The 22,063-nt window shown below is 39.2% G+C and overlaps 1 protein-coding gene across 1 annotated transcript in view; it reads left to right on the top strand.

The window, feature by feature from the left end:
- C2CD6 (C2 calcium dependent domain containing 6) overlaps nucleotides 1-22,063 on the top strand; it is an 85,952-nt gene that overhangs the window by 5,788 nt on the left and 58,101 nt on the right. The window contains exons 2-4 of the mRNA XM_030802818.1: nucleotides 15,338-15,424; nucleotides 16,749-16,800; nucleotides 18,466-18,611. Of these exons, the coding sequence (XP_030658678.1) occupies nucleotides 15,338-15,424; nucleotides 16,749-16,800; nucleotides 18,466-18,611 (285 nt within the window). The remainder of the gene's footprint in view (nucleotides 1-15,337; nucleotides 15,425-16,748; nucleotides 16,801-18,465; nucleotides 18,612-22,063) is intronic.

Here is a 22,063-nt window from a genome sequence, read left to right as displayed (position 1 = left end):
TGTAAAAGTATTCCTATTTCTCCACATCCTCTCCAGCACCTGTTGTTTCCTGAGTTTTTAATGATGGCCATTCTAACTGGTGTGAGATGGTATCTCACTGTGGTTTTGATTTGCATTTCTCTGATGGCCAGTGATGATGAGCATTTCTTCATGTGTTTTTTGGCTGCATAAATGTCTTCTTTTGAGAAGTGTCTGTTCATGTCCTTTGCCCACTTTTTGATGGGGTTGTTTGTTTTTTTCTTGTAAATTTGTTTGAGTTCATTGTAGATTCTGGATATTAGCCCTTTGTCAGATGAGTAGGTTGCAAAAATTTTCTCCCATTCTGTAGGTTGCCTGTTCACTCTGATGGTAGTTTCTTTTGCTGTGCAGAAGCTCTTTAGTTTAATTAGATCCCATTTGTCAATTTTGGCTTTTGTTGCCATTGCTTTTGGTGTTTTAGACATGAAGTCCTTGCCCACGCCTATGTCCTGAATGGTATTGCCTAGGTTTTCTTGTAGGATTTTAATGGTTTTAGGTCTAACATGTAAGTCTTTAATCCATCTTGAATTAATTTTTGTATAAGGTGTAAGGAAGGGATCCAGTTTCAGCTTTCTACATATGGCTAGCCAGTTTTCCCAGCACCATTTATTAAATAGGGAATCCTTTCCCCATTTCTTGTTTTTGTCAGGTTTGTCAAAGATCAGATAGTTGTAGATATGTGGCATCATTTCTGAGGGCTGTGTTCTGTTCCATTGATCTATGTCTCTGTTGTGGTAGCAGTACCATGCTGTTTTGGTTACTGTAGCCTTGTAGTATAGTTTGAAGTCAGGTAGCGTGATGCCTCCAGCTTTGTTCTTTTGGCTTAGGATTGACTTGGCGATGCGGGCTCTTTTTTGGTTCCATATGAACTTTAAAGTAGTTTTTTCCAATTCTGTGAAGAAAGTCATTGGTAGCTTGATGGGGATGGCATTGAATCTATAAATTACCTTGGGCAGTATGGCCATTTTCACGATATTGATTCTTCCAACCCATGAGCATGGAATGTTCTTCCATTTGTTTGTATCCTCTTTTATTTCATTGAGCAGTGGTTTGTAGTTCTCCTTGAAGAGGTCCTTCACATCCCTTGTAAGTTGGATTCCTAGGTATTTTCTTCTCTTTGAAGCAATTGTGAATGGGAGTTCACTCATGATTTGGCTCTCTGTTTGTCTGTGATTGGTGTACAAGAATGCTTGTGATTTTTGTACATTGATTTTGTATCCTGAGACTTTGCTGAAGTTGCTAATCAGCTTAAGGAGATTTTGGGCTGAGACGATGGGGTTTTCTAGATATACAATCATGTCATCTGCAAACAGGGACAATTTGACTTCCTCTTTTCTTAATTGAATACCCTTTATTTCCTTCTCCTGCCTGATTGCTCTGGCCAGAACTTCCAGCACTATGTTGAATAGGAGTGGTGAGAGAGGGCATCCCTGTCTTGTGCCAGTTTTCAGAGGGAATGCTTCCAGTTTTTGCCCATTCACTATGATATTGGCTGTGGGTTTGTCATAGATAGCTCTTATTATTTTGAGATACGTCCCATCAATACCTAATTTATTGAGAGTTTTTAGCAGGAAGTGTTGTTGAATTTTGTCAAAGGCCTTTTCTGCATCTATTGAGATAATCATGTGGTTTTTGTCTTTGGTTCTGTTTATATGCTGGATTACATTTATTGATTTGCATATGTTGAACCAGCCTTGCATCCCAGGGATGAAGCCCACTCGATTATGGTGGATAAGCTTTTTGATGTGCTGCTGGATTTTGTTTGCCAGTATTTTATTGAGGATTTTTGCATCAATGTTCATCAGGGATATTGGTCTGAAATTCTCTTTTTTGGTTATGTCTCTGCCAGGCTTTGGTATCAGGACGATGCTGGCTTCATAAAATGTGTTAGGGAGGATTCCCTCTTTTTCTGTCGATTGGAATAGTTTCAGAAGGAATGGTACCAGTTCCTCCTTGTACCTCTGGTAGAATTCGGCTGTGAATCCATCAGGTCCTGGACTCTTTTTGGTTGGTAAGCTATTGATTATTGCCACAATTTCAGAACCTGTTATTGGTCTATTCAGAGATTCAACTTCTTCCTGGTTTAGTTTTGGGAGGGTGTATTTGTCGAGGAATTTATCCATTTCTTCTAGATTTTCTAGTTTATTTGCATAGAGGTGTTTGTAGTATTCTCTGATGGTAGATTGTATTTCTGTGGGATCGGTGATGATATCCCCTTTTTCATTTTTTATTGCATCGATTTGATTCTTCTCTCTTTTCTTCTTTATTAGTCTTGCTAGCGGTCTATCAATTTTGTTGATCTTTTCAAAAAAACCAGCTCTGGATTTATTAATTTTTTGAAGGGTTTTTTGTGTCTCTATTTCCTTCAGTTCTGTTCTGATTTTAGTTATTTCTAGCCTTCTGCTAGCTTTTGAATGTGTTTGCTCTTGCTTTTCTAGTTCTTTTAATTGTGATGTTAGGGTGTCAATTTTGGATCTTTCCTGCTTTCTCTTGTGGGCATTTAGTGCTATAAATTTCCCTCTACACACTGCTTTGAACGTGTCCCAGAGATTCTGGTATGTTGTGTCTTTGTTCTCGTTGGTTTCAAAGAACATCTGTATTTCTGCCTTCATTTCATTATGTACCCAATAGTCATTCAGGAGCAGGTTGTTCAGTTTCCATGTAGTTGAGCGGTTTTGAGTGAGTTTCTTAATCCTGAGTTCTAGTTTGATTGCACTGTGGTCTGAGAGACAGTTTGTTATAATTTCTGTTCTTTTACATTTGCTGAGGAGTGCTTTACTTCCAACTATGTGGTCAATTTTGGAATAGGTGTGGTGTGGTGCTGAAAAAAATGTATATTCTGTTGATTTGGGGTGGAGAGTTCTGTAGATGTCTATTAGGTCCACTTTGTGCAGAGCTGAGTTCAATTCCTGGATATCCTTGTTAACTTTCTGTCTCGTTGATCTGTCTAATGTTGACAGTGGGGTGTTAAAATCTCCCATTATTATTGTGTGGGAGTTTAAGTCCCTTTGTAGGTCACTCAGGACTTGCTTTATGAATCTGGGTGCTCCTGTGTTGGGTGCATATATATTTAGGATAGTTAGCTCTTCTTGTTGAATTGATCCCTTTACCATTATGTAATGGCCTTCTTTGTCTCTTTTGATCTTTGTTGGTTTAAAGTCTATTTTATCAGAGACTAGGATTACAACCCCTGCCTTTTTTTGTTTTCCATTTGCTTGATAGATCTTCCTCCATCCCTTTATTTTGAGTCTATGTGTGTCTCTGCACGTGAGATGGGTTTCCTGAATACAGCACACTGATGGGTCCTGACTCCTTATCCAGCTTGCCAGTCTGTGTCTTTTAATTGGAGCATTTAGCCCATTTACATTTAAAGTTAATATTGTTATGTGTGAATCTGATCCTGTCATTATGATGTTAGTTGGTTATTTTGCTCGTTAGTTGATGCAGTTTCATCCTAGCCTCGATGGTCTTTACAATTTGGCATGTTTTTGCAGTGGCTGGTACCGGTTGTTCCTTTCCATGTTTAGTGCTTCCTTCAGGAGCTCTTTTAGGGCAGGCCTGGTGGTGACAAAATCACTCAGCATTTGCTTGTCTGTAAAGTATTTTATTTCCCTTTCACTTATGAAGCTTAGTTTGGCTGGATATGAAATTCTGGGTTGAAAATTCTTTTCTTTAAGAATGTTGAATATTGGCCCCCACTCTCTTCTGGCTTGTAGAGTTTCTGCCGAGAGATCAGCTGTTAGTCTGATGGGCTTCCCTTTGTGGGTAACCCGACCTTTCTCTCTGGCTGCCCTTAACATTTTTTCCTTCATTTCACCTTTGGTGAATCTGACAATTATGTGTCTTGGAGTTGCCCTTCTCGAGGAGTATCTTTGTGGCATTCTCTGTATTTCCTGAATCTGAATGTTGGCCTGCCTTGCTGGATTGGGGAAGTTCTCCTGGATAATATCTTGCAGAGTGTTTTCCAACTTGGTTCCATTCTCCCCGTCATTTTCAGGTACACCAATCAGACGCAGGTTTGGTCTTTTCACATAGTCCCAAATTTCTTGGAGGCTTTGTTCATTTCTTTTTATTCTTTTTTCTCTAAACTTCCCTTCTCGCTTCGTTTCTTTCATTTCATCTTTCATCAGCGATACCCTTTCTTCCAGTTGATCGCATCTGCTACTGAGGCTTCTGCAATCTTCGCGTAGTTCTCGAAACTTGGCTTTCAGCTCCATCAGCTCCTTTAAGCCCTTCTCTCCATTGGTTATTCAGTTATCCATTCTTCTAATTTTTTTTCAAAGTTTTTAACTTCTTTGCTATTGTTTTGAATTTCCTCCTGTAGCTCGGAGTAGTTTGATCGTCTGAAGCCTTCTTCTCTCAACTCGTCAAAGTCATCCTCCATCCAGCTTTGTTCCGTTGCTGGTGAGGAACTGCGTTCCTTTGGAGGAGGAGAGGTGCTCTGCTTTTTAGAGTTTCCAGTTTTTCTGCTCTGTTTTTTCCCCATCTTTGTGGTTTTATCTACTTTTGGTCTTTGATGATGGTGATGTACAGATGAGTTTTTGGTGTGGATGTCCTTTCTGTTTGTTAGTTTTCCTTCTACCAGACAGGACCCTCAGCTGCTGGTCTGTTGGAGTTTACTAGAGGTCCACTCCAGACCCTGTTTGGCTGGGTGTCAGCAGCGGTGGCTGCAGAACAGCGGATTTTTGTGAGACCACAAATTCAGCTGTCTGATAGTTCCTCTGAAAGTTTTGTCTCAGAGGAGTACCTGGCCAAGTGAGGTGTCAGTCTGTCCCTACTTGGGGGGTGCCTCCCAGTTAGGCTGCTCAGGGGTGAGGGACCCACTGTAGGAGGCAGTCTGTCCGTTCTCAGATCTCCAGCTGCGTGCTGGGAGAACCACTACTCTCTTCAAAGCTGTCAATCAGACAGGGACATTTAAGTCTGTGGAGGTTCCTGCTGACTTTTTGTTTGTCTGTGCCCTGCCCCCAGAGGTGGAGCCTACAGAGGCAGGCAGGCCTCCTTGAGCTGTGGTGGGCTCCACCCAGTTCGAGCTTCCTGGCTGCTTTGTTTACCTAAGCAAGCCTGGGCAATGGCGGGCGCCCCTCCCCCAGCCTTGCTGCCGCCTTGCAGCTTGATCTCAGACTGCTGTGCTAGCAATCAGCGAGACTCCGACTCCGTGGGCATAGGACCCTCTGAGCCAGGTGCGGGACACAATCTTCTAGTGTTCCGTTTTCCAGGCCCGTTGGAAAAGCGCAGTATTAGGGTGGGACTGACCCGATATTCCAGGTGCTGTCTGTTACCCCTTTCTTTGACTAGGAAAGGGAACTCCCTGACCCCTTGCGCTTCCCGAGTGAGGCAATGCCTTGCCCTGCTTCGGCTGGTGCACAGTGCGCTTCACCGACTGTCCTGCACCCACTGTTTGGCACTCTCTAGTGAGATGAAACCGGTACCTCAAACAGAAATGCAGAAATCACCCGTCTTCTGTGTCGCTCAGGCTGGGAGCTGTAGACGGGAGCTGTTCCTATTCAGCCATCTTCAGGAGCTCTTCTAATGCAAGCCTGGTGGTGACAAAATCTCTCAGCATTTGTTTGTCTGTAAAGGATTTTATTTCTCCTTCACTTATGAAGCTTAGTTTGGCTGGATATGAAATTCTGGGTTGAAAATTCTTTTCTTTAAGAATGTTGAATATTGGCCCCCACTCTCTTCTGGCTTGTAGAGTTTCTGCCAAGAGATCTGCTGTTAGTCTGATGGGCTTCCCTTTGTGGGTAACCCGACCTTTCTCTCTGGCTGTCCTTAACATTTTTTCCTTCATTTCAACTTTGGTAAATCTGACAATTATGTGTCTTTGAGTTCCTCTTCTCGAGGAGTATCTTTGTGGCATTCTCTGTATTTCCTGAATTTGAATGTTGGCCTGCCTCACTAGGTTGGGGAAGTTCTCCTGGATCATATCCTGAAGAGTGTTTTCCAACTTGATTCCATTCTCCCTGTCACTTTCAGGTACACCAATCAGACGTAGATTTGGTCTTTTCACATAGTCCCATATTCCTTGGAGGCTTTGTTCGTTTCTTTTTATTCTTTTTTCTCTAAACTTCTCTTCTCGCTTCATTTCATTCATTTGATCTTCAATCACTGATACCCTTTCTTCCACTTGATCAAATCGGCTACTGAAGTTTGTGCATGCATCACATAGTTCTCGTGCCTTGGTTTTCAGCTCCATCAGGTCATTTAGGGACTTCTCTACACTGTGTATTCTAGTTAGCCATTCATCTAATCTTTTGTCAAGGTTTTTAGCTTCTTTACGATGGGTTCGAACATCCTCCTTTAGCTTGGAGAGGTTTGTTATTACCAATCATCTGAAGCCTTCTTCTCTCAACTCGTCAAATTCATTCTCCGTCCAGCTTTGTTCCCTTGCTGGCGAGGAGCTGCATTCCTTTAGAGGGGAAGAGGCGCTCTGATTTTTAGAATTTTCAGCTTTTCTGCTCTGGTTTCTCCCCATCTTCGTGGTTTTATCTACCTTTGGTCTTTGATGATGGTGATGTACAGATGAGGTTTTGGTGTGGATGTCCTTTCTGTTTGTTAGTTTTCCTTCTAACAGTCAGGACCCTCAGCTGCAGGTCTGTTGGAGTTTGCTGGAGGTCCACTCCAGACCCAGTTTGCCTGGGTATCACCAGTGAAGAGCTGCAGAACAGCAAATATTGCAGAACGGCAAATGTTGCTGTCTGATCCTTCTTCTGGAAGCTTTGTTTCAGAGGGGCACCCGGTTGTATGAGGTGTCAGTCGGCCCCTACTGGGAGGTGTCTCCCAGTTAGTCTACTCGAGGGTCAGGGACCCACTTGAGGAGGCAGTCTGTCCATTCTCAGATCTCAAACTCCTTGCTGGGAGAAGCACTACTCTTCCAAGCTGTCAGACAGGGATGTTTAAGTCTGTAGAAGTTTCTGCTGCCTTTTGTTCAGCTATGCCCTGCCCCCAGAGATGGAGTCTACAGAGGCAGGCAGGCCTCCTTGGGCTGAGGTGGGCTGCACCCTGTTTGAGCTTCCCAGCCGCTTTGTTTACCTACTCAAGCCTCAGCAATGGAGGATGCCCCTCCCCCAGCCTTGCTGCTGCCTTGCAGTTGGATCTCAGACTGCTGTGCTAGCAGTGAGCAAAGCTCCGTGGGCGTGGGACCTTCCGAGCCAGGCACGGGATATAATGTCCTGGTGTGCCGTTTGCTAAGGCCATTGGAAAAGTGCAGTATTAGGGTGGGAGTGTCCCGATTTTCCAGGTGCCATCTGTCATGGCTTCCCTTTGCTAGGAAGGGGAATTCCCCGACCCCTTGCGCTTCCTGGGTGAGGTGATGCCCCACCCTGCTCCGTGGGCTGCACCCACTGTCTGACAAGCCCCAGTTAGATGAACCCAGTACCTCAGTTGGAAATGCAGAAATCACCTGTCTACTGTGTCGCTGACACTGGGAGCTGCAGACTGGAGCTGTTCGTATTTGGCCATCTTGGCTTTTTTTTTTTTTTTCAAGATGGAGTCTCACTCTGTCGCCCTCCCCCAGGCTGGAGTGCAGTGGCACGATCTCAGCTCACAGGAACCTCCGCCTCCCGGGTTCAAGTGATTCTCCTGCCTCAACCTCCTGAGTAGCTGGGATTACAGGCACCCACCACCACGCCAGATGAATTTTTGTATTTTTAGTAGAGACAGGGTTTTGCCATGTTGATCATGCTGGACTTGAGCTCCTGACCTCAGGTGATCCACCCACCTTGGCCTCCCAAGGTGCTGGGATTGCAGGTGTGAGCCACCATGCTCGGATCCCTTTAATCCTTTTGAAACCCTCTAAATTAGAGGGTGGTAATACCTGAGAAAGAGTTGACCTGTGGGACCTTGGGCAATTATTTAACTTGTTAGAGTCTTGTTTTATTCACTGTTCAATGAAGACAATTACTACCTACCTTACTTAAAGGAGAACGAAAGGAAATAATGATATAAAGTGTTTAGCACAGTACAAAGAACAAAGTACAGAGTCAAAAGTTAGCTGCTGTCACCATCATCATCATCACTGGGATTTCATTTATTTGGTTACAGGGCTAAACTTCAGAAACTTTAGTTACCCCTGTTTTCATTCCTGAAGTTATTACAGAGTGAATCTGCAGAAGCAAATCTGCGTCCTGTCTACAAAGTGAATTATTGGCCTCCTGAAACTCTTGTGTTTACCGCTATGCTTAGTAGTACCACTAGAGCATGGAGACCTAAACGGCAAAGGGGAATCAAATTGAAACTCACATTTTCAAAGTTGTTGGAAGATATTAGGACATTTTCAAAAATCCTTTAATTGTTAGGGATACTAGCCTTCATCTGTGATAAGTGTCACAAATATTTTTTCATAATTCAACCGTTGTTTTTATTTGACTGTCGATAGTGCTTTTTGCTGTGCAATCCTTAGTTTCATTAATGTTTAAAACGATTTTTCTGTTCTCTATTTTATTTCTGCTCCGATCTTTTTTTTTTTCTTCCGCTAACTTTGGGCTTACTTTGTTTTTGCTATACAGTTATTAAAAGTGTAAAGTTAGGTTGTTTATTTGAGATCTTCTTTTGTGATATAGATATTTATTGTTACAACCTTCCCTCTTATAACTGCTTTCGCAGCATCCCATAAGTTTGAGTATATTGTGTTTCCATTTTTGTTGGTCTCAAAATATTTTTTGATTTCTATTTGATCTCTTCTTTGATCCATTAGTTGTTCAGAAGCCTGTTGTTAATTTCCATGTCTTTGTGAATTTTCCAAATTTCCCGTTATTGATTTCTAGTTTCATAACATTATGTTGATTTTGTATGCTGTAACTTTATTGAATTTATTTATCAGATAGAGGAGTTTTTTGTAGGAATCTATAGGGTTTTCTAGATAAAAGGTCATATCATTAGCAAATAGGGACAATTTGACTTTCCCTTTTCCAATTTGGATGCCTTTTATTTTTTTTCTCTCGCCAGATTACTCTGGCTGGGACTTTCAGTATAGTGGTGAAAGTGGGCATTCTTGTCTTATTCTAGTTCTTAGAGGAAAAGCTTTTAGCTCTTCCCCATTCAGTGTGATGTTAGCCATGCATTTGTTGTATATGGGCTTTATTATGTTGAAGTACATTCCTTCTATGCCAGTTTGTTGAATTTTTTTTATCGTGAAGGGATGTTGAATTTTATCAAATGCTTTCTGTGTCTATTGAGATGATCATTTGGTTTTTGCCTTAATTCTGTTGATATGATGTTTGATGTTCATTGATTTGCCTGTGTTGAACCACCCTTGCATTCCCTGGGATAAATCCCATTTGATTATGGTATATATATATTATCTTTTTGATATGCTGTTTCATTCAGTTTGCTAGTATTTTGTTGAAGATTTTTGCATCTATGTTCATTAGGGATATTGGCCTGTAGATTTCTTTTTTGTTATTGTATCCTTGTCTGGTTTTTGCATCAGGGTAATACTGGCCTCAAAGAACGTGTCAGGGAGAATTCTGTCTTCTTCATTTTTTGAAATAGTTTGAGGAGAATTCATGTTATTTCTTCTTTGAGAGTTTTGTAGAATTCAGCAGTGAAGTCATGTGGTCTGCAACTTTTCTTTGTTGAGAGACTTTTTTTTTTTTTTTTTTTTGAGACGGAGTCTCGCACTGTCACCTAGGCTGGAGTGCAGTGGTGCAATCTTGGCTCACTGCAAGCTCTGCCTCCCGGGTTGATGCCATTCTCCTGCCTCAGCCTCCCGAGTAGCTGAGACTACAGGCACCCACCACCACACCCAGCTAATTTTTTTTCATATATTTTAGTAGAGACGGGGTTTCACTGTGTTAGCCGGGATGGTCTCGATCTCCTGACCTCATGATCCGCCTGCCTCAGCCTCCCAAAGTGCTGGGATTACAGGCGTGAGCCACCGTGCCTAGCCAAGAGACATCTTATTACAGCTTCAATCTCATTACTTGTTATTGGTCTGTTCAGGCTTTCTATTTCTTCCTAAATCAATATTGGTCACTTGTATTTGTCTAGGAATTTATCCATTTCTTCTGGGTTTTCCAATTTGTTAGTGTATAGCTGTTTCTAATAGTCTCTGGTAATCTTTTTTATGTCTGTGACATAAGTTATATTTCCTTTTTCATTTCTGAGTTTGTTTATTTGAGGTTCTCTCTCTTTTTCTTGGTTACTTTAGTAAGGTCAAAAATCAAATTTTTCTTTTGCTGATTCTTTGTACTTTTTAAAGGTTCTATTTCAATTACTTCTGCTCTGATCTTTGTTATTTCTTTTCTTCCACTAATTTTAGGTTTGGTTTATTCTTGCTTCTTTTTTGATGTGCATTGTTAGATTATTTGAAACCTTTCTACTTCTTTGATATAGGTGCTTACTGCTATAATCTTCCCTCTTAGCACTGCTTTTGCTATATCCCATAGTTTTGGTATGTTGTGTTTCAATTTGTATGTGTTTCAAGAAATTTTTTAATTTTCTGTTTAATTTCTTTCTTGACTCAATGATCATTGAAGAGCATGTTGTTAATTTACATGTGTTTGTACAGCTTCCAAAGTTCCCCTTGTTACTGATTTCTAGTTTTATTCCATTGTGGTCTCAGAAGATACTTGATATGATTTTGATGTTTTAAAATTTGGTAAGACTTGTTTTGTGTCCTAAGATATAGTCTGTCATGGAGAATTTTCCATGTGGTGGTGAGAAGAGTGGGTATTCAGTAGCTATTGGATGAAATATTCTGTAAATGTCTGTTAGGTCTATTTGGTTTAATGTGTAATTTAAATCCAGTGTTTCTCTGTTAGTTTTCTGTCTAGATGATCTGTCTAATGCTGAGAGTAGTGTGTTAAAGTCCCCAGATATTATTGTATTGGAGTCTATCCTTCCCTTTGGATGTAATACTATTTATATATCTGAGTACTCTGGTGTTGGGTACATAATTTATTTAGAATTGTTATATCCTCTTGCTGAATTGACACGTTTATCATTATATAATGACCTAATGACCTTTTTTTAAATTGTCTCTTTACTGTTTTTTACTTTAAGTCTATTTTATCTGATATAACCATAGCTGCTTCTGCTCATGGCATAGCTATTCTTGGAATATTTTTTTCTATGCCTTTACTTTCATTCTATATGTGCCTTTACAGATGAGATGAGTTTCTTATAGGCAGCATATAGGTGGGTCATGTTTTTTTTTTTTAATCAACTTTTTTGCATTTTTATTTCTTTCTCTCTCTTTTTTTTTTTTCTTTTTTTTTGAGACAGGATCTCACCCTGTCACAGAGGCTGGAGTGTAGTGGCATAATCACAGTTCACTGCAACCTAAACCTCCCGGGCTCAGGTGATCCTCCCAACTCAGCCTCCTGAGTAGCTAGGACTGTAGGCACTCGCCACCATGCCTGGCTAATTTTTGTATGTTTTGTAGAGACGTGGTTTTGCCATGTAGCCCAGGCTGGTCTGGAACTCCAGGGCTCAAATGATCTGCCCACCTTGGCCTCCCAAGGTGCTGGGATTATAGACATAAGCCACCATGTCCAGCCTATTTTCTTTTTAATATTGGTCAAGTGCAGTAGTGAGAAGTGGGGAAAACATTTTGATTTTTTTAAAAACATGCATTAAAATATTCCTGGAGGGTCACACGCCCGGAGAGAGCATGAGAGCTCCATGCCCCTTCCCCTCTACCAAAATTTTAAAAAAAGTATACATATTATTATCATGGTGACTGAGTTTTTTGGCATTCAATTAAGTTTTGTGCCTGAGGCTGGGTGTGATGGCTCATGCCTCTAATCCTAGTACTTTGAGAGGCCAAGGTGAGAGGATCACTTGAGCCCAGGAGTTTGAGGCTATAGTGAGCTATGATCGCACCACTGCAGTCCATCCTGGGTGACAGAGCAAGACCCTGTCTCCCCCACGACCCAAAAAAATTATGCTGGAGGCAATTACCCTATATGAGTCCCAGCCCAGCCAGCAGGTAGTAGGTGCTAATAAATGCTTATAGAAGGAATGCTTACCATATGTAAAATCTAGCATTGCTGTCCCATAATGCAAGCAGCATTTGTTGCTAGAGCTGCATGACAAAGCTCCACAGACTGGGTATTTTAAACCTCAGACATTTATTTTCTCACAGTTTTGGGGCTTGGAAGTCCAAAATTAAGATGGTAGGGTTGGTTTCTTCTGAGACCTCTCTTCTTAGCATATGGGATTAGGGTCCACCCTGATGACCTCATTTTAATCTAATTACCTCTTTAAAAATCCTATCTCCAAATACAGTCACATTCTGAGGCACAAGGAGTGAGGATTGCAATATATGCATTTTTGGGAAAGACAATTCGGTTTTTAACTAGAGTAAACTCTGAAGTATTGATTACTGTATACCAGGTACTGTATATTAGTTGCTTTCTTTATATTAATTTTGTGTGTGTGTGTGACAGAGTCTTGCTCTGTCCCCCAGGCTGGAGTGCTGTGGCAAAATCATAGCTCACTACAGCCTTGAACTCCTGGGCTCAAGCAATGATCCCACCTCAGCCCACAGGCATGTGCCATCACACCAGGCTAATTTACTTTTATCTTTTGTAGAGATGGGGGCGGGTATCACTAGGTTACCCAGGCTGGTCTTGAACTCCTAGGCTCAAGCAATCCTCCTGCTTTGACCTCCCAAATTGCTGTGATTACAGGTGTGAGCCACCATGTCTGACCTATTTATATTAATTTCCTTAAGTCTCACAAGAGCCCCATAAAATAGGTTCTGTTATGATTCAGCAAATTGCATGCAGCATCTGTGGCTTAGAGAGGTTAAGCAACTTGCCCAGGGTAACACAGCCAGAGAGGGCAGAAACAAAATGTAAACTCAGTAGGTCTGGCTTCTTTTACCCAAATCTGAAAGATCGGGTCATGTTTTTTTTTGATCCATTTAGCCGTGTATACTTTGAAGTGGAGAGCTTAATTCATTCACATTCAAGGTTATTATTGATAGGTGGGGGCTTATTCTCATCATTTTATTAATTAATTTCTGGTTGTTTTATGTGTCCTTCGTTCCTTTGTTTCTCCCTTATTATTTATTATAGTTGTTTGGTGGTTTCTGTAGTAGTAACATTTGAATCTTTACTTTAGTCTTAACTCTGCAATTAAATATGTTAACTGCTCTCCATAAGTCCTTTTTTTTTTGAGACAGAGTCTCACTCTATCGCCCAAGCTGGAGTGCAGTGGTGCAATCTTGGCTCACTGCAATCTCCACCTCTCAGGTTGAAGCGATTCTCCTGCCTCAGTCTCCCAAGTAGCTGGAATTGCAGGTGTGCACCACCATGCCCAGCTAACTTTTGTATTTTTAGTAGAGGTGGGTTTTCGCCATGTTGGCCAAGCTGGTCTCAAACTCCTGGCCTCAAGTGATACACCCAACTCGGCCTCCCAAAGTGTTGGGATTACAAGTGTGAGCCACTGTGCCTGTCCTCTCCATAAGTCTTATCCTGAAGTTTTCCCCACTCTCTTTTGGTTTGGTTGAAGCTCATGTTTTAGTAGATTTCTTGGGAGGGGCTCAAGAGTAAAGTGTTATCTGGAATGCCTGTTTCATGTATTTTTTAAAATAGCCTTGATACTTGAATGCTGTTACTTTATTGGATAAAAATAGACTTGGTTGGATAAAAATCCTTGGCTTGACCTTTCTTGCCTTGAACTTTATAAAAATACAGCTCTGCAGTTGCATTGCTTTGTATATTGCCCTTGAGAAATATGATGCTAGTCTTATTTCTTATCTTCATAGATAATTTGGTCATTTGCCTGTAGGCAAGATGTCTTTATAAAGCCTAATAATTTTACTAGGACATATCTTGGAGTTGATCATTATGAGCCAGTTTTTCTAGACACATGGTGAGTCCTATCCACATATAGATTTTTCTCTTATTCCTTAAATTTTTCTTGGATTATAACTTTAAACATTAGTTTTTCCTCCATTGTTTCGTTTTGCTTCTTCGAGGATTTTTCATTTTCCTGCCTTCCAATTCAACCATTTTTCTCTGACTCTTTATCCTTCTTTCTCTATCTCATTATCATTCTCTTCACTGGTTCTTATCTTCTTCAATGCCCCTTATAAACTTTTTATTTGAATCGATGCTACCTTGGGTACTTTGTAATTTAGTATTTATTTCTGGGATGGTTTGTCTTTTTTAAAAATTTCTTTCCTGAATTGATCAAAACTCATTTCATTTTTTCTTTCTTCTCTTTGGTCAACTTCTGTTTTAATTGTTGAGTAAATAAATGAATTGTTAGTTGTAGGCTTAAAAACATCTCCAAATGCTTGTTTGAAGATACTTAATTCAGTTTGAAATCTTATGTTGTAATTTACTTCTGTTTTGTGGTTATTTGAGAGGAAGAATTTTTGTCATCTGAAGATTTCTCCCCATTTTCTCCTTATAATAGCTTTTAATGGAGTTGGTCAGATTTTCCGTATTTGTTGGCCATGGTCATTTTTTTGCCATAGTTTAAGCATACTCTCTTCTTTCAGTGTATTGAAGTAGTTTTTTTAAATGGATGAAGTTGTAATTGATGGGAGGTAAGAGGAAAGTAGGGGCATAACCTATTGTTCTCTTCAGTTTTTCTGGTATGCTTAATTTGCCCCTCTTACATCCTTCTTTCTCTTCCCTGCCATGTATGCAGGGATACCTCTTCTTCTCTGACGCCTTCACCCCAGAAGCAGTGCTCATCATGAGGAGCTACTTCTGGTCCTTCTCTTTCAGGTCCCTTCTCTATGGCCATTGTTGTGAACTACTAACTCCTAGACCTGTGGTCAGAATTTTTGTGCTCAATGTTGAACTTTCTCTTTCTCAGGATGATTTTGTCTGTACTTCCTTTTGTGTTCCCTACGCCTCTCTGTTCTTTTCCAGCATCTCTTAAGATTTCTCTTTCCTTGCTTTCTGTCCTTATAGTGTGTATGTGCATGTGCATATGTATGTGTGTATATGTGTGTGCGTGTGTGCATATATATGTGTGTGTGTGTGTGTATGTGTGTATGTGTATATATATTTGATTGAGTAGAGATTCAGACTCAAGGCATCTCCTATACTAGGGCCAACTGGAATTCTCCTTATAAGCTTTTCAAGATATCCTACTAAATATTCAATCTCTTAACAAACTGAAGAACTATGTACTTTTCTTTCATGATTCCCTTAATTTTATATTTGTGTACATTTTTATTTCTCTACTGACTTCTTATTGAGGATAGGGATGAGTTTCTTAATCATATTAATACCCCACTACTGAGGAGACTTGATACTTACTAGAGAGTCATACAATAATTATTGAATTGATGTTTCACCTAGTTATGTTTTTCTTTCTCTTCTTAAATCTTAATTTATTTACATTGTAGATGCTGAGAAAAACTCTTAAAGGGTCTGATAGTGAAGAACTGGAAATAACACAGGAGACACCAAATTTGGTGCCACTTGGGGATGTGGTATGTATGAGTAACCCTCAAAACCTGTGTAAGTTATTTATTATTTGATAATCAAACAGTATATGCAGAAAATGGTCCTCTCTGATGACATGTTTATGAATTTTTCATTTTTATGAGTCAGAAAAACATTGTAATAATCACTGAAATTATAGAAAACATCCTGATTCACAGAAATAATATCTTCTATGTTAGGGATTCCCAAATCTAGTTACATCAGAATTACCTGAGATGCTTTTTATAAAACATTAACTTGAGGCTCCACCTAAGATCTGCTAACTTAGAATCTCTAGGAGAGGAGCCTGGGAATCAGTAATTTTACTGAGCTCTTAAAGTGATTTTATTTATTGCTAGATCATGCTAAAGCTTGAAAATTGATCCTGCACCCCTTCCCCATCCAAAAAACCTCCTAGAAACAAAAGCAAACACCCCCCCTTTTCTCTCTCTCTCTCACACACACACACACACACACACACACACCACAGAGGGAGGACCCAGTATCTAGGCTGAGAACCAGAAAAATCTGTTACTCTGTTTTCAAAGTACAGAACAAGACATGAGAATCTACATGCATATAGAACTGTCAAATATCATGACATTCATTTACAGTTATTTTTATTTTCTGAACACTATTAGAATGGTAACTGGGTATGAAATAAGAATTTTTCTTGTCCCTCTGCCTCCTATCATATACAATGTTTAATATTTCTGTTATTTTTACTTGGTTTTAAATACTAAACATGGCTAAATATATTTGGCTAATTCTCATATTAGGATTCAGATGTTCCTGCATTCATTTTGTATTTGATTTTTTGGTTAAGCACATGATGCAATTTTCTTTAACATTTAGAAAAACTTGGTGCAAGAGCATGAATATTTTACAGTCCCTGGCATGTTATAGCCAATGAAACATTGCTGAATGAATTAAGTGGTCTTAGGATACTGGATAAAAGAGTTTGTCTGAAATAAGGCACATTTCTTAATTTTATATGTAGGGTGCTATATTTTATCAGTTCTCACCTAATATCAAATAAAAACAATTTAAAGAGTGATGATCAGATTTATGTTAATAATGAATTATTCTTTGGCTTTGTATTCTTGTTCCTTTTAGGTTTACTTTGAATGTGGCCTGTCCATTTTTCTTCTGTATTTCTGCTTTCTGATGATTTCTATTAACTAGATATTTTTCATGAGAAACAATATATAGAATGGGAAAAACCAACAACGTGGAGTTTTACTTTTTAAAAATAGAGTTCAGTGTAAAGTTAAAGAACAGTTAACTTTTTAAATGCATTCACTGTCTGTATTTTTGTTTTGATTGTTGTAGGTTGGCTGCCTGGGCATTCATATAAAGAACTGCAGACATTTTACGCCTAAGAGTATCCTTTCTTTTGATTAAGAATCATAGTAATTATATCTCACTGTTTCAGTTATCCATTGCTGCATTACAAACCATTTCAAAACTTAGTGGCTTAACACATTGACCATTTTATCATCAATCACTACCGTTCATTCACTAGTTGCTTCTTCTGCTTCATGATATAAAAGCTTGGGCTATCGTTGTCTGACAGCTCAAAAGGGCTGGAATATCTGAAGTGGCCCGTTTACATGTCTGGTTGCTTTAGTGGGGATGCATGGAAGGCTAGACTTAGCGGGGATGCTGAAATGATCTCTTTCCCTGAGTCATATCATGTTTTATCCCCGTTTATTAATTTTAATTTAAAAATATATCACAGTAATATATTATTTATCTTGATTACTAGTTGTTGGTGTCCCCTTAAATTTTGTGCTCTAGGTGAGTGCCTTTTTGGCTTACTAGTCCCAACCCTAGTCACGTTCCATTACATTTTATTGGTTAATGTAATCATAGAGCCAGCCCAGATTTAGTGGCAGGGGAAATAAAGTGGACTTTTTGATGTGGGAGTAACAAAAGCTTTTCAGCCATCTGTAATCACCGCAATCACCATATAAATGAAAGGAAAAATATATATCTTCTTGTATGATATTGCTAATTTATTTGTAAGTAATGTGTGCTTCCTTTAAACATTTTTAAAAGGATTTAATTTATATTGGTGCTTTTAAATAAGCTGAGTGCTTATTTTTAGATTTATCACAGCATAAAACCAGCCTCATTATGGAGATTTGATGTTTCTTTTTTATATAGAGAGAATTTTGAAAAATAATTCTGTATAAAGAGATTTTTGAAGATAGTTAAATCATGAACCAAAATTGTTTTACTCTGTAGCATTCTATGAAAGATACAATACAGACCAATATAGTATAAATGAACTATATTCTTTTTTTTTTTTGAACTTTCTTTTTTTTTTTTTTTTTTGAGACAGAGTCTCGCTGTCACCCAGGCTGGAGTGCAGTGGCACGGTCTTGGCTCACTGCAGGCTCTGCCCCCTGGGGTTCACACCATTCTCCTGCCTCAGCCTCCCTAGTAGCTGGGACTACAGGCGCCCGCCATCTCGCCTGGCTAATTTTTTGTATTTTTAGTAGAGACAGGGTTTCACTGTGTTAGCCAGGATGGTCTCGATCTCCTGACCTCGTGATCCGCCCGCCTCGGCCTCCCAAAGTGCTGGGATTACAGGCGTGAGCCACTGCACCCGGCCTATAAATGAACTATATTCTTAAGTGAATTAGGGTAGAACACTTTTTGTCTCAAAATTAAAAATAAGTTAATCTGATATATTTTAAAATATTTTGAATTTCTACGTAATTATCCGTAGGAAAAATTTCAACTATATATTGCATATATTTAGTCACCTTGAAATTAATATATAGAAAAACTTGCAAAGGAATTTTGTTGGAAATGTGAAGTTAAAAATATAAGGGATGTAAGGAAGAATCAACCTTCTTTTACTTATATTGTGTCCACCAGTGATGGGCAAAAATACTATTTTAGAATACTTTTTTCTATTGTTTAATGCAACATGATTGAGTCTTAGGTTTTGGTCTGAATCGTTTAATGTATTAATTTTATAATGTATTATTGTTCAATTACAACAAAATTTATTTCCTGAATATCATTCTATTTTCAGTCAGTTTACAACATTTTGCTAACTTATTCATTCGCATCTCTATAAACAAAGCTGCGAAATGTACAAAAATGTGTAGCTTGCTATTAAAAAACAATGAGAAGAGCACTGTAATTAAGTTCGATGAAGTGAAGTATTTTTCTGTGCAGGTAATGTTAGTATCTCTTCTAGATATTAGAATGGCTCCTTATAGTTCCAAATATTCTACCCTAATTCTGTTTTTTTATAAAAATAAGTAGAAAAGAAACAAAAGCATTGAGTGCCTTTTTATTTGGTATCTTACAGTATTCTATTTCTATACTATGGGCTACAGTGGTGTTTTAAAAAAAGAAACAATTTTACTGCGAAATGCATAATCTTAGTAGATGTCTTTCCTAAGATGTTACTGTCCGTGGTTTCCAGTATTCATTATGCATGTATTAATCTCTATCTTGCTCTTCTTTTCCCATCTACTGTCTTCCGCCTTAGAGTTTTTCCCATCTCCTTTCCCATTCCTTTTATTCTATCCTGTATTCCCCTTTGTCTCTAATTATTTTTGCATGGATTAACTTAGTCTTTATTACAACCCACACACACACACACACACACACACACACACACACACACACACAATCATCCTTATTTTACGGATGAAGAAACTGAGGCACTCTGTGGTTAAGGACCTTTCTTAAGGTCATAGAGCTGGTAAGTGGTAAGTGGTTCAGCTGGGAATGTGGGCAGTCTGGTTTCAGACCAGACTTCATTAAACTGCCTCACACACCAGCACTTACTATGTTTCTGTTTACAGTTAGGCTTATTAGAATCTTTAATGTATCTTAAAACTTTTTCAAAAATGGCTGGGCACAGTGTCTCATGCCTGCAATCCCAGCACTTTGGGAGGCTGAGGTGGGCAGATTACTTGATGTCAGGAGTTTGAGACCAGCCTGACCAACATGGTGAAACCCTGTCTCTAATAAAAATACAAAAATTAGCCGGGCATGGTGGCGCACACCAGTAATCCCAGCTACTTGGGAGGCTGAGGCAGGAGAATCACTTGAACCCAGGAGGTGGAGGTTGCAGTGAGTTGAGATCATGCCACCACACTCCAGCCTGGGCAACAAAGCTGGACTCTGTCTCAAAAAAAAAAAAAAAAAAAAAGAATGACACTATTCCATACAGCTGCAGGATTCATTGATTTGTCCAATTATTTATTACATTAGTTGAATTTTAGGGAAATTCTAAAGCCTTTTCTCCTCTATGCTCCATATTATTTTTCAGACTTTATCTGATTAAGTGTTGAGTAGTGAAGACAGTTTTTAGTTTTTTTAAATTATACTTTAAGTTCTAGGGTACATGTGCACAATGTGCAGGTTTGTTACATAGGTATACATGTGCCATGTTGGTTTGCTGCACCTGTCAACTCATCATTTACATTAGGTATTTCTCCTAATGCTATCCCTTCCCTAGCCCCCCATCCCCCTACAGGCCCTGGTGTGTGATGTTCCCCACCCTGTGTCCATGTATTCTCATTGTTCAATTCCCACCTATGAGTGAGAACATGTGGTGTTTGGTTTTCTGTCCTTGTGATAGTTTGCTAAGAATGATGGTTTCCAGCTTCATCCATGTCCCTGCAAAGGACACAAACTCATCCTTTTTTATGGCTGCATAGTATTCCATGGTGTATATGTGCCACATTTTCTTAATCCAGTCTATCATTGACGGACATTTGGGTTGGTTCCAAGTCTTTGCTATTGTGAATAGTGCCACAATAAACATACGTGTGCATGTGTCTTTATAGTAGCATGATTTATAATCCTCTGGGTATATACCCAGTAATGGGATCACTGGGTTAAATGGCATTTCTAGTTCTAGAACCTTGAGGAATCGCCACACTGTGAAGACAGTTTTTTAAGCATAGGTTTTTTTTTGTTGTTGTTCATTTGTTTGTTTGTTGTAAGCAACGAAAAAACAAGGAATAGTTTTGCTGGAGACAATACATACTGTTTGTTTTACTTTGCAAATAGTTTTCCTAAGCTTCATTGGCAAATTCTCAAGAATTTGGGGGATATATGTCCATTTAAATAAAATTTGAAACATTAATACTTGAAAATAATGTAAAGTATATAGTAAGGTGTTTATCTTCATTAGCATAATAAAAATCTGTTTCCTGTATTTATTTAAATAGGTACTGTTAGTTCGAGCACATTAAAAGGACAGTTTTAATGGAAGTCTAATAGAAAGTTTGAGAATGACTTAATAATTACACAGAAAATTGGACAAGCAAACAAAGAAACATAAAAAAGCAAGACACATGTTAACTACAGGGAAATTAAAAATGATACAGGAAAGGAAATATAATTATTGTAATATATTGTTAAATTCTGAATGACAGTTATACATATAAACTAATATAAACACTAACTCTAACAAAAATGTATGTTATAGAATATATTGGAGGAATGGCGAGAAGTATGAAAACTGTTGGGGGAGAATTGAGAGATAATATTTTTCTTCCACAATATGCAGTTAGTAGTTAGTATTTCAAACTAAAAAAAATCAATGAATAATATAAGCATGTTACTTAGAAACATGAAGGCAAAACTTAGAGAAATTTATTTAGAGGCCAAAAAGGCAGCTTCTGAGGAATGGAAATTAGGGAGTGGGTGGGGTGGAATTCTAAAATTACACACAGGATTTAACTTACAGAATTATGACTGTATGAAAACGTGGAGAGGTACTGTCATTGAAAAAAGAATTTGTTATATTCTCTGAGAGTAGGGGACATGACACACCACTGAGGGCCACAGGGGAAGTATCAGAATGGTCAGGAGGCAGAGGACAGGAGTGAGGGGAGAGTCTAGGCCTTTTGGGGGTTGCTGAGGGAAAGGCAAGGCAGGAAACCAGTTTAGGATTGGCTAGTTTGAATAATTTCAGGGGTTTTTGGGTTATAGAAATGGTCTTCTAGTTTTCTAATACCTGGCCCTGGGATAATTTAGGGCAAGAGAAATGTGTGTGAGAATTAGATTAGGAGGTGGTTGGCTGGGCACGGTGGCTCATGCCTATAATCCCAGCACTTTGGGAGGCCGAGGAGAGCGGATCACTTAAGGTCAGGAGTTCGAGACCAGCCTGGCTAACATGGTGAAACCCGTCTCTACTAAGAATACAAAAGTTAGCCGGGTGTAGTGGCACATGCCTGTAATCCCAGCTACCTGGGAGGTTGAGGCAAGAGGATCGCTTGAACCCGAGAGACAGAGTTTGCAGTGAGCCAAGATGGCACTACTGCACTCCAGCCTGGGCAACAGAGTGAGACAAAAAAAAAAAAAAGTGGGTGGAGCTATATATAGCCTTGGGATTGGTTAGTTTGCAAATAAAAGATGTGCTCTCTGCTAAGCCTTTGCTGTCTCTAGCAGTCTAACCCTGGGAGTGGAAGTCTCTCCCTCAACAAGCTTTTCAAGATGCCAGAACATCATAACTTACAGAAGCTTTTTTTTTTTTTTTTTCTTAAAAACAAAACAAAATGTGATTGACTGAGCATAGTGGCTCACGCCTATAATCCCAGGATTTTGGGAGGCCAAAGCAGGAGGAATGCTTGAGGCCTGGAGTTCAAAACTGGCCTGGTCAA

This window comes from Nomascus leucogenys, chromosome 22a (genome assembly GCF_006542625.1).
Source record: "Nomascus leucogenys isolate Asia chromosome 22a, Asia_NLE_v1, whole genome shotgun sequence".
Classification (NCBI taxonomy): domain Eukaryota; kingdom Metazoa; phylum Chordata; class Mammalia; order Primates; family Hylobatidae; genus Nomascus; species Nomascus leucogenys.
Note: the sequence above shows the minus strand (reverse complement) of the source record. Positions and strands in the feature narration are given on the sequence as shown.